Source organism: Rutilus rutilus (assembly GCF_951802725.1).
Source record: "Rutilus rutilus genome assembly, chromosome: 9".
Lineage (NCBI taxonomy): Eukaryota > Metazoa > Chordata > Actinopteri > Cypriniformes > Leuciscidae > Rutilus > Rutilus rutilus.
Genome location: NC_140223.1, coordinates 12,072,867 through 12,086,427, shown reverse-complemented (window position 1 = coordinate 12,086,427; position 13,561 = coordinate 12,072,867). Strand labels below are relative to the sequence as shown.

The 13,561-nt window shown below is 35.8% G+C and overlaps 2 protein-coding genes across 4 annotated transcripts in view; one reads left to right on the top strand and one right to left on the bottom strand.

Annotated features, from left to right (window-relative positions):
• The window catches only part of rtn2a (reticulon 2a), a 35,339-nt gene extending 32,303 nt beyond the window's left edge, over positions 1–3,036 (bottom strand). Inside the window, exon 1 of the mRNA XM_084418921.1 lies at positions 2,783–3,036. Coding sequence (XP_084275047.1) covers positions 2,783–2,813 — 31 coding nt within the window. The 5' untranslated portion in view covers positions 2,814–3,036. The remainder of the gene's footprint in view (positions 1–2,782) is intronic.
• Positions 1,367–12,591, top strand: LOC311296921 (amino acid transporter heavy chain SLC3A2). Of its 3 annotated transcripts, none has more exons than XM_084418919.1 (9): positions 1,367–1,631; positions 3,616–4,000; positions 4,553–4,717; positions 5,643–5,740; positions 7,628–7,705; positions 7,841–7,896; positions 8,884–9,079; positions 11,237–11,344; positions 11,464–12,030. In XM_084418919.1, the coding sequence occupies exons 2-9, from the start codon at positions 3,625–3,627 to the stop codon at positions 11,836–11,838; spliced, it is 1,452 nt and encodes a 483-aa protein (XP_084275045.1). In that variant the 5' UTR covers positions 1,367–1,631; positions 3,616–3,624; the 3' UTR covers positions 11,839–12,030. The 3 variants fall into 3 exon arrangements, with proteins under 3 accessions (XP_084275045.1, XP_084275043.1, XP_084275044.1); XM_084418917.1 differs by lacking the exon at positions 1,367–1,631 and adding an exon at positions 3,092–3,172 and having other exon boundaries at positions 11,464–12,591; XM_084418918.1 differs by lacking the exon at positions 1,367–1,631 and adding an exon at positions 3,185–3,205.
• The last annotated feature ends 970 nt before the right edge of the window (positions 12,592–13,561 follow it).

The following is a 13,561-nucleotide window of genomic DNA, read 5'->3' as shown; positions in this document are numbered from 1 at the left end:
GTATAATTATTTTGTATATATCAATACACACACATGCTTGTATGTATTTAAGAAAAATGTGTAATTTATATATAAAAAAATTATATTTATATATAATATAAATTATTTATAAATATATACAGTATATGTATGCAAATATTTCTTAAATATATACAAGCATGTGTGTGTATTGATATATACAAAATAACTATACACAGTACACACACATATATTATGTAAACACAAACTTTTATTTTGGATGCGATTAATCGCGATTAATCTTTTGACAGCCCTATAATAAATAAAATAATTGTCTATCCACTTGTAGCTGGGATAAGAGAAAACTTCACAATTTCCATAATGTATACAAACATATGTACGATACTTCAATGTATAATTGTATTATAAATATTTTTTGTTTATGGATGTTAAGCTCTGTACTTACAGAGAACATGGACTTACATAACCGAACTTGTACACAGCAGTAAAACTAACATCTGTAAAACTTTATAAAGGGTACTTGAACTATAAATTCAATTGTCTCATTTTATTTTTTATTAAAGTACACCTCTGTCATTTTATTTATCAGTCTATATTGTTATGAAATAATGATTGTTATGAGAATGTTTCTTCAAAATGTCTGGATCTCTATGTGCAAAGGTTTGAGAAGTCTGGACTTTGAGCACACAATTTATATTAGTCATAATGGGCAGGACCAAACATACCAGATTATATCTGCTGAACAATTTAATGCATCAAAAAACATTTTGCCAGAACTGAACGTTTAAAAAAAAAAAAAAATCACTTACTGCACCTTTAAAGCACTTTTGTATCCAATCAGCAGTAGGGGGCGTATCCACTCAAGATTTACTAATACATTATGAAAATCAAAAGCTGTATCTGATAATATGATGTTATGTACCTGAAGTAACATGAACTAACAATGAACAGTTGAATTGGAATTAAAGGGTCATTTGTCTGGAGTGTCTTGCTTGTACTCTTGTGTGTATGTTAATTTTTTGTGCTTCCTTGTCATTTTCGCTTTATTATTCGCAAAGCATTATTTTGCTTCGCTTCAGCAATGATAAAGAGACATCCACTCTTGCATTGCGTGTTTGTGCATTTTGGGGGCGGAGCAATGAAGGGAGGGGTGTGTTTGATTGTGCTGATTTAAAAAAACAGTGTTCAGCAACGATTCTCAGAAATGGCATACTGCACCTTTAAGTGAACGTAAACAGCTGGGAAAGAACACTGAAGTGTAAATTAGATCTTGTTTGTGTGTGTGTGCGTGTGTGTGCGTGTGTGTGTATGTGGGGTTTGGGGGAGGGGCTGGCCATCATGTACTTTGTGTCCGAAGGGAACTTTGAAAATCCATGCTGTAGAATGTGTTACTGAAGTGTTATGGATGGACCATGACACCTCTATACTAATTACTTAAACCTCATCTTTGGTGTTACTGTCATAGTTTAATGTTCAAAGAGAGATAAAAACAAGAAGGTCAAGCTTAAGCGCACTGAAGTTTTACCTGTTTTTCAATGCAACAACCAGGGCAATGCTAAAGGTGTGTTTACCATAACAATAAACTGAAAACTGAAACAAAAAGAACCACCAGAGCCCGAGAGAACTCGTACTCTTCCAGACGTTCCCAACAGGTAAGTTCAACAGCCAAATATTTTGCCTGTGTTACTAGATTTCACGATTTACAGATTGTACAGAGTTCATCTTACAGTGTCAGTAACAAGAAATGCTAATAAATAACTGTGTGAACACTTTTTTAACGCTAGAAATATTTTGTTAAATTTACTGACATGAGGACTAAGGTTGTAGCATAACATAACATGCATTAATAACTATTACATGTGTGCTAATGTGTCATGAATCTGTTGCAAACTTTAACCATCTCAAAGCTTCTGTCAAAGTAAAAAAAATAGCATTCCCAGTTTAAAATTTTTATTCAAATAATTTGGAAATAGGTATTGAAAATATTTGAATGCTATAAATTGTTTTGCTTTCTGTATTCATTTTGATACAAGTTAAATGTTTAGCCATTTTTGTTGCATTTCTGTCATTTTTAAAATGTCGATATAATTTTCATTGAGTTTTAGTTTTTAATTTTAGTGTATTTTTGTTTGTTCTTTAACTTAATCTAATCGTAAATGAAAAATGTGTTGGTAACTAGCAGTTATAGAAGTAATGACCTCTTGGTTTTAGTTACGATAATTACGATAATAACTTATAGTTATAGGAACCAGTCAATAAATATCATATTCGTACGATTATGAAAATGTATGTTCTGCATTTACTTACAGTACTATTACTAATATTAATATTGCATAACTGTGTTTATGATTATATTTGTCTGTGTAAAATTAACGTTTATTAATTCACTCTTGATGTCTGTACCAACCAAGCAACCATGCAAGTCAAATACAAATTTAATCATTATTTAACTAATGAGGAACACCACTGCATTGGTTTTTGCGGAAGAACATTGTTTTGGTTGTGCTTCGGCTGCGAGTGACTGTGCGGATGAATATGGCTATCCCTACTGCTCATAAAACATACTCCTATGAATGTAGTAGGCTATAACCAGCTTAGATGGAAAGGATCTCAAGCTGACAAGCTGAAGACATGAAGCTTTACCTATTAATAGACACGGTAACATTACTTCATTGAAAATAAAATTGTAGCACAACTTACTACAACAACCATAATGAAACGACCCTTCACAATAGATAATCCTTTACAACTCTGTCAGAGATCTACACACGACAGTTTATTTGGTCAGTAAAAGACCTCTTACCTGTTGAGTAATAAAAACGCCATTTACGCATTGTTTTTATAATATTTCAAATCCATCAGTTCTCTCCATCTCCGAAGCGCCAAGCCACTGGAGTCAGTGCTGATTATTGTCTTATTAGGAGCTCTGTCAGGTTCTCTTTTTGCCAGGAGACTTTCCTAAAAGGGTGATTCCCCGGAGGTTTGAGATTTAACTGCTCCATGTCAACCTTTCTCGATCGTTTTGACAACTAACCTCTGTCACTCACACCACGCGTCAAAGTAGCCGGAGCACCTTTTCTCTATTTACGGATATGACGAGACACGCACGGACGAGTGACGTATGTGCAATTTCCCGCGAAAACAATCCTGCCCAGTCTAAAATATAAACACTTATAACAGGACTTCCATAGTGGTAAGATAAAACACGTTCTGAAGGACTAATGATGTATTGACTCTTTATTATGATGTTAATTTTGAACAAAAAACACGTTCTAGACCTTTAATTAAGAAATATTTTATGATGTTGGTTTTGTATGTTTTACCCTGTAATTAAGTTTTTAATTGCACTTAGCATTTATTACACCAGGGATATTCAACAAAGAATGAAAAGTATACCAATCCTGGTCTCCTCTATACATCATATAACTATTGAACACTGATGGAGACACATGTGAAATATGTGATAGTTTCAGGGATTCTCATCAACTACAAAAATCTGAAATATTTTAAATTTGATGGAATTAGATAAGATATGGTGCTGCGGTTGTTTCTGTTGATATTTCTAACACACATCACATGCATAACTTAGTTTTGTTCAAATTGTTTTTCATTTCAATGGCTCCTAACATTACCCAGTGAGACCAGATGACACTCAAGGTGGAAGGTGATCCCGGCTATGGCAGCGCATCTGCTAGAGCTCCATTCACAGATCTGGATGGGTCAGAGACCGTACCTCTCCTTATCCCAGAAGATCAGCCCCAGCAGTACATCTGGAAACCCCTGAGCAAAGATGAACTGGAGAAGTGCGCAGGAGGGCCGGAATGGAACAAGTTTCGTTCTCGTCTGGTGCTTTGTTTCTGGATTGTTTGGCTGATAATGCTTGGCACTGCTATCGCAATAATCATTCAAAGCCCACGGATAGTGTCTCCTTCACTACGCTGGTGGCAGAAGGATGTGTTTTACCGTCTGCAACCAGCACTCTTCATGGTTGCGGACAGTGACGAGGTCAGCCCTATCAGCAGTAAGTTAATAAAAACATAATTTACAGCAGTAACAATAATGGTAGATTGCATCTCAAAACATTCAATTCACTTATCCACCATCCTGGAGCCAAGTCAGTGTTGTGTTAATGAAATATCTCCACAAACCACATCACAGAATATTTAGCACATGTTGTGGCAATGTTTAGTAGACAGTAAATCAGACAATAAACACAAGGGTCATTCACAGGAAAATGTACAATTTGTGTGGCATATTATGTGCTTTTTATTTTTAGGCTTAGGAACAATACATAACTGGTACTTTGTAAGGCTCTAACCACAAATGAATCGCTAGTTTAATAATCAGCCTTTGAAAAACATATTTGTTTGACAGCTGAATATTGTGTGGAACGCATTTGCATTTGGTGGTAGTGTGAGGTGGGAAAATATTCTTGCAATAATGTTAAAGTATGATGATAAATTCTAACCAATCTTTGTGTCAGCAGCAGCACAGAATGGACTGTATAGTGCCTACTGTACATGTAAACTTCCAGTAGTGAAGGCGATCATGATGGTGTATGTCTCACATTCAGGGGTGTCTGAGCGGCTGCCGTATCTGAGGTCACTGGGGATTGGGACAGTGATCCTGGAGGGATTCTTCCGGCATGACAGATCCCCAGCCAACCTGACAGAGATTGACCAAAGTCTGGGCACGCTTCCACAATTCGCACAGCTTATCATAGAAAGCCGAACAGCAGGCAGGTGCATTTTTATTATTAAAAAAAAGTGTACTTGATTTTATTTTGGTAGTTTTATTGCCATTCACCATATTATAAAAATGAAAAGTTTTCATTAAATATTGTCTCTGCATGCAGTTGGATCAGGACTGTGCTAACCTTGGTATTCAATAGATGGTGCTATTTAACCATATTGCATTAGACTCACACACTGGACTCACTTAAAGGATTAGTTCACTTCAAAATGAAAATTCTCTCTTCATTTACTCACCCTCAAGTCGTTTCAAACCTGTATGAATTTCTTTCTTCTGCTGAACACAAAAGAAGATATTTTAGTGAATGTCGGTAACCAAACAGTTGATGGACCCCATTGACTTCCATAGTTTTTTTTTTTTTTTTCTACTGTGGAAGTCAATGGGATCCATCAATTGTCTGGTTACTGACATTCATTAAAATATCTTCCTTTTTTGTTCAGCAGAAGAAAGAAATTCATACAGGTTTGAAACGACTTGAGGGTGAGTAAATGATGACGGAATTTTCATTTTGAAGTGAACTATCCCTTTAAGCCGTGTCTGAAAATCATTGCATTTAAATATAACAAAGATATTCATCACTTAAACTTTGGACATGTTCCATGTTTGACAAGCACAACATGTCCACATGTGTTTTGTCTTGATGTTGAACAGTATTTCTTTTGTTTTATAATTTAAAACCAAACGAATATCTTTCGATAAATTTTGTACTTGAAATGTGTGCTTGGTTTTGCTATCTAAATGCATTGACAGTCTTAATTTTTTTTTTGCTGTGTCCAAATACTGCAAATGCACATGTGCTTGTGAAACAGCGGTAGTGTGAAAACAAATTGAAGTCGAATTTTTGTGTGCAAAAATTGTAAGCAATATTAAGGCAATAGTAACTGATCCAAAGGATTTTCCATATGGTTCAGGTGTGAGAGTGATGCTGGACCTTTGTGAGCTGGACCTGTTTGAGCAGGAGTCGGATAATGACACTAAAGTTTGGTCTTCTTCATCAGAGAACATTCAGGTAATGAATCTTATTCTCAGTATGGGGGACCATATCAGCAACAGCCTGTATTATTTTGTTCCAACATTTGGAAAAGCTCTACCTACATTTTTGCAAAACTCCAAACGTACGTACACATACGATTCACTGCGGCTGAAATGAACAGAGGCAGTAAATCACCAATGACTTTTATTCCTTTTCATACAAATTATGATTACAGGAGCAGATTATTGATATTTTCATGCACAATTATCTCTTAACACTTTCGCCATAGTGCATGATTTGTAAACTAAAACAGTTTGACGTTTGCATCAGATATTATCAGCTCCATATGTTAGCTTTTCTGATGTAATAAACTTGTTCAGTAGCTCACGTGATACAGCACTGCACTTGTGATGTGGTAAGTCCCGTGATGCGGTAAGTCCCGTGATGCATGAGTCATGAAGGAACCTAAATGGCACGGTTGCTTTAGCGAATGTGTTTTTATCTCACCCCAGACAGCATCATAGTGTCGGGATTCACTTGTACCAGATGTGGGCCGGATCTGGGCCGACAGTCTTGCTGTCTGGGACGTTTGGCTTTGTTAACACTATCTGTTCGGTCACGGTGTAGGGTAGGGTTATCTAGGCACGTTGTTTTTTAAACGCGATAGGATATCTTATTTCTGAACTGCTGTGATTTGTACAACAACCAATGCAATTAAACAGTACCCGATTCACATAAAACTGAACATTATTTTAGCTCCACTTAATGGACAATTTAACTTTAAACGCGTCTCAAAACAGTGCAAGAAGCAACGTAATATTTAACAGAAATGTTTCCACAGAAATGTTTTTGCAATGAGCTTGGGTTGATTTTTTTTCTTCTTTTTTCTATGTATTACAGTTTAGATGACACATACTCACTCGTTTCTCTGAAGGAATCAAGTAGCCTAAATGACACATGCGCGAACCTCAATCATTCCACGGCAAATATACAGTGCTGGGTAGATTACTTACAGATTGTAGTCCATTTCTGAATACAGATTACATGATGAAAACTGTAGTTAGTAACGTAATCTATTACATTACACATTTTAGGTAATCTAATCTGACTACTTTTTGATTACTTTTAGGTTACTTTTGACCTTACTTTTAGCCTTAACCTGTTTATCACATAGATTTGAATAGGATAAGTGTGTACTATAATGATATAAAAATACAAAGAGGGAAAAAAATATGTTGAAAATTTGTCATCAACAAAATGAAGTGCATTAAACATTACATTAATCCAGGGTTTGTGAAGGAACTGCCGTTCACTTTTGTGTACCGTACTTACACAAAACTGATAACTGAGCATACATAAGCAATAGGCTGTTTAAAAAGGACAATTTAAAAGATAAGAAAAGAAGAATTATGAATCATTTATGAATCATTTTGTGAATATTAAGTAATCATGTAATCAATAAAAATGTAACTGTGGTCTGATTATGAGTATTATAAAACATAATATAATCTAATTACAAGTACAGGCCTATAATATTTGGAATTTTGTATTCCCATTTACTCCAATATGGTGTTTTCATGACTTTCCAAAAGATGGAAACAATTATCGAGAGATTGATTATCTCAGTCATCACAGTCTGTGACTCTGACACCACTGCTCATGTGTCCTTCATTTTTGGTTGAACTGTGTAAATGAATTATTTTCGGTATTTCTCATTTAAACGTTATTGTGTAAACAATTGCGGAGCGAAAATTTGCCATCGTTAATACCAGTATATTTTGAACTTGTGTACCATACCGGTGTGGGAAGTTATGATACTGTGGCAGGTCTAACTGTCACTATGAACAAAAGATGAATGTGGGAAGGATTATTGTTTTATGTCAATATTTCTGTCTACCTCTTGTTTATTATTTCCCTCTCCAGTACTCATTAAGGTATTGGCTGGAGTACGGTGTGTCAGGGTTTGGGATCTGTGATACAGACGCAGCCTTCTCAGCAAAGGTAAAACTGTCTGAAAATACACTGACGTGTCTTGTTTTGTGGAAAGAGTGTGTGGGTTTTTGATGATGCGGTGCAGGTGGTTAGAGGCCATACGCAGTGCCTGGATAAAAATCGTTGTGTATTTATGATTCACAGACCCTAATGGAGTGGAACGTGCTGATGCTCGAGTTCAGTTCACAAGATGACGAAAGGTATCAAGTTTTTCAAAGTCAATTCCTGAAGGACAAACTCAAGTCTTGAAAAAAAAAAAAAAGTTAAATGAGTTGCGAACACCCTTTCATGTAAAACATAAAATGACAAACAGGACACCCTACGGTTTAATGAACGTAACGGACAGACGGAAAGTGCATATAAAGTGTGCCATTTGGGACAGGGCCTAACTGTATTTTCAATGTGAGCCTGTGCATTGAACTTGACAAATGTCTATTAACCTGTTAACTGCCACTCTCCCTTCCCCCCGCCTTGAACGTAGACATGGAAAATTAAATGAACTTTGGAAAGTTAAAGTTTGTACTGTACTGAACATCTTGTTTTATATAAAATATATATTTTACAAAATAATTTGCAGTCTAAAATTGCAATAAAATTAAAGCCAAATGTCAAACCAAGTTGAGTTCCAAATTTGAAGTTGATATCACGAAATTAAGGTAGCTTAATACCTTAAATTTAGGTATTTACCTAAATGTATACCAAAATATATAAAAAATAAATGGGTGACACCAAAAATATATGGGTGACACATTCCATTTTTTTTTTTATGTGCTCTCCAGTCACAAATGAATACATTTCCGTCACAATATCACTTCTATCACAAAACAGCAACCAAATACAGAACCTTGAATCCTTTTCCAATTATGTGTTTTGTCAATATTACAAAAAGATTTGATAATAAAATAGAGCTGTAAATTTGGTACTGTAAAATATGAGACATGACACTGCACACTAGGGGAGAAGCATTTTTATGGTAAAGCAATGTCCAATTTCAAAGGGTTCTCACAGGATGAATTTTTAAGCTTTTGAATTACATCTAATTTATGATGATTACTAAAATATGTGATATGGGGAAAAAAGACAATGAAAACAGTGTGCCAAGTGTCCCAGTACTGTTAACAAGTTTATTAATTTGCTAAGTCATGGTGACATACATCAGGTCTTGTTACTGTATCTCATTCTTGTAGAATATTGATGGTGAGGCAAACAAGCAACACTCTTCCAGCGCCAAAGGTGTCCAACATCACTGTTAATGGTTCACTGGTGGAGCTGGTTACGAAGTCAGTGATCCCCCCATCACACCACCCGTTGTCTGCTGCTGAGGTGGCTGAGGCCATGGAGGCCAGTCTGCAGATGCCACAGGAACACTGGCCGAGCTGGACCGTGAGTGGACATTACACTGAACTGACTTTAACACTTTATCAATGGCAAAATCCACAAACGACTTACAATCTGATCAAAGTAAACATTTCTCTCTTTAGCGTTTTGACTTTGAGTTAGCATGCAAACATTGCAGTGCAAGTTAATTCATGAAATCATATGGCGTTGAGGGAGGATTAGATTATGCAGGGGGCTGGATCTTGCACAATGATTCTTTTGACGTCACCTTGAAATCAAAATAGAATTTTTTATTTTATATTTAAAAGTATTTATCACATTATAGTATTTATAATGTGCCTCATAATCTTTAATCAAAATAATGATTAAACAGGGACATCTCTTCTCTAATGATGTGTCTACCGGCATGAGGGCGGGACAACCTGTCACTCACATGAGATCGACCAATAGCAAACCACAACCATCCAATCAATTCCCCATGGACAAAATCAAGTCCCATGCTATATTTTCTTTCTTGTTCAAGAAGCCGTTTTAACTCTCGGATATATATAACGTTAGGGAAGAAAAGACTATCCTAACTTCTGTTTCTTTCCGACTTTAATGATTCCCAAAACATACACCGGATTGCTGGCCCTTAAATTTTTTTTTACTTTTATTTTTTATTATGGTAAACAGTCGTGACTAGCTAGTTAATTTTTCTAGTGTTGCACTGTGGTTAAGCAGGGAGCTAAGTTTTTATTCAGGAAATGTTTTTAGAGGGGTTTTGGGCCTGAATCAGTTTAATACCAGCTTGGCTGGTTTGAGCTATTTGTTTAGCAGTGATTTGGAAACCACTTGACTGCAAGAGAATGTTCAAACAATAGACACACTTTATTAGGAAATAAAACTGTGAGGTGGGCGACATACAGGAATCGAAATATAAGAATATAGGAAATCTGACAAAAATATGATCAGGGTCTCTTCTTTTTTTTTTTTTTTTTGTGACTCATCAAACTGGAACACTTTCATTACAGTAAATACCCCTAAGGCAAAACATGACATTAATTAACTGTTGTTGGCAGCCACTGGAGTTTGATTTATGGTTTAGTGAACTATGATAATATTTTTACACAGAGAGAAATGTTGTATTTCTACATGGTCATTAACAAAGTGAAAAAAAAAACACATTAAACCCAAGGTTTCACAGTGATGGAAACCTTGGAAATACCAGGCGAGATTTCAGTTGTGATTTCCTGGTCTGAAAATGTCATGGAAATTCAGAAAAATCAGTTTTACTTGATATGCTCATCCAGTAATTACAAACAAGAGGAGAAGCCATGAAAAAGTTGTGGAAAGTAATTCATTCCCGCTAAAAGTTTACTCTTTGAATTCTTGCACCCGGAATCAATACAAGTCACCTTTGTTACTAGGGGTGTAACAATATATCGTTTCACAATATATCGCAAAACAGAACTGCAACATGTATCGTGGATACTGAAAATCTTTATTTTGTAGTCCACCCAAAAAAAGAAATTACTGTGTGAGAAAAAAAATCAAGTGTACAGAGTTTTAATGGCCTGCATTATTTTAAACATATGTGTGCAAGCATATTCGTCTAAAATAATTTGTTTTTCAGCTTCAGAATCATTAATATTTTTATTTTGGTGTCCTGTGCATTGGGTTATCAGCACCAAGTCAAAACCTATTTGTTTACACCCCCAATGTAATACCAAATTAGCATTTTAATCAACAGTACATTTTTTGTTAACCTTTTACCAAACTGTATGTCTTGGAGTATCGCTATAATATCGTATCGTGATCGAATCGTGACATGAGGGTATCGTTACACCCCTAATTGTAACTAAACTTTGATAAGTAGTATTTCCTACTAAAGCAAAGCAGTATTTGACTCTGGTCAAGCGTATCCATAGCAGACTGGTGTGACTGGCCTTGAACAGCAACATGCCCAGTGCATTATGGGTGTTGAAGTTTTTCTACACATTTGGCAAAAGGGAAGACAATAGCCTTTTTTCCCTCTGTTTTCTCTAATCAAGTAGCACCGATTTAAAAAAAAATCACCTTTCTACTTCATAGGCAGCCAAGTTTTATTGAAAGCTCATTTTGACATTGAAAGTCAAAATAAGGCAGTCTTGGTTGAATTGAAGTTTCTGAGAATCCTGTATGCTCTGTATGCATTGTCACAAGTGTTTGCACCATTCACAGGTGGGTGGACGAGTCCCGTGGGAGCTACAGAATGCCATTCTAGTCCTGATCATGACTTTACCCGGGACACCCGTCATCAGATATGGAGATGAGGTCAATCCGATTCAGGTGAGATGACAAAACCATCCTCAACACTGAGGTCACAGTTTGAAATTTTCGAATCTGTTTGATTGTTATGGGTCATTTTTTGTGACGTGACATTTCTATTAATCTGTTCAAAAATACAGGAACCGCTGAATCAACCGCTAACCCTCTTCCAGTCTCTGATTCAGTCGCGTGCTCGTGAAGAGGCTCTCCACTTTGGCAGATTCACCTTCCTTCCCTTCAATGACAGCATGTCATCCTCTGGCCTCAATTCTACAGTCACGCCTCCTTTAGCTTTCCTGCGCTCATGGGGCTGCGTTCACTTCCTGGTCTTGTTTAATTTGGGATCTGAACCTCACACTTTGGACCCAGACTGGGCTCCCAGCCTACCTGAAGGTGGGGTGTTTGTTATCAGCACAGGTCTCGACCGATTCGGCCCCGTGTCTCTACGGTCAATAAAAATGCAGCCACATGAGGCCATTGTCATAAAACTGTTTGAATCTGACAAATCTTCCTAAGACAAAAGGCTTGTGTTAGCTTATTATTGCAACTAAGATCTAAATATGTTAAATATTGGTCAGTTGTAACTGAGAGCAAGTATTTACTAAACCTAAATTAATTGTTTTTAAATTAATAAATATTTGCAGTGGGACTGGAGTGCACTTTGTTTGGTTGCAAATAATCTAATAAAGAGAAACCAATGAAAATTTAAATTAGGTTGTTTTTTTCCCCAAATAATGGCCACTTTTATGTCCTAGGGGTGGATTCTTATTAAAAACAGATTTATTTTTATACAGTATGTTTGAAATGGGAAACGTCTTACTATTGTACCTAATTTTTGCTACTTTCTAAAATGCCTTTGATTTTTGATTTTTTTTTTTTACTTTCAAAATTCTTACTTTCATATGTAAAAATAGATTATTACAATATTAATACATTTGTAAAACTAAACAAAGAGTGAACTAGCCATAAACCGCTTCAATATTTATTGTTTGAAAATGTTTACATACGAGACATATATGTGAAAAACAAGAAACATTTGATTTGTAGGAGAGCAATCACAGGTTTATTAACTAAAATCGAAATAAAACTCCGGCCCCTGGCTCTCCGTTGCTCTTACATCAACATCTTTATTCTATCAATAGGTCCGTCCCTAGACATTTTGTAACTCTAGACGCGTTTCATGACCTCACATATTATTTATGTGCAAATAGCCAACTATGTTCATTTTTACGGTAACATTGGAAATATGAGATTAAAATTGGTTGCATAACAACAACAACAAAAAAATACAGTTGTTGTCTTGCATATTTCTTTTATTTGGGGTTTCGGTGCTCGGAAATAATCAAATCAAATGTTCATAAATCAAATGTTCTGGCGGGAATCAATTCCTCTGTGAAACAGTCATCAGCAGATGATTACAGACAGATTCCAAGGCTAAGAAACAGTGTACATCCATCTGATTGTAATGAAAAAGAAACCTCTTCAGGGTGATACAAGACCCCAGTGCGAAATTATCCCATTTTTTTATGCAGCATCTTACCAAATAAGTAAAAAATTGAACACAAAGTATTAATTTGACAAATTTATCACCTAATGTTGATTCACAGTACCCCCTTGAGCGATGGCACGATTGAAGATTCAGAATTGTGTATTGCAGGGTGCCGTGTAAACATATTAATGAATGATGCATGGTTCTGCACTAAGCATGAACGAGTTTGTGAAAGGACTACCCGTGTCAAGTAAACATAAAGCAGACGATGAATCTACTTAAAATGTCACAACTACCAAACAATGGCTAAGTTTCCATCCACTTGTCAATCGAATTCTCTGAAGTTCGGTAAAAAAAACTCATGCGAATAAAGCTGGTGAAAGTGTATTTCCACGGCTTTAAAGCGAATACAAACCTGTGCGTAATGACGTCACATGCTGTTTTGCGATCAAATTGGTTTTTCAGACATTTTAAGGTGTTTCCATTCATTTTCGCACTGAATCGCACAACATTCAAGCAAACATTTGCGAACAAAGTTTTGATAGACAAAATGGATTTATACAAATAACGTTTATCAGCGTTTATCGCATAAGCCGTAGCCTATATCATCAAGATAAAATCCGATGAGACCGAACGTATTTCATTTGAGTCGATATTCATGAAATTCAATCGAATTTTACTGTTTCCATAAGGCATTTTTCATTCGATATCACACTTAATTCGGATAAAAACGTGTGGATGGAAACATA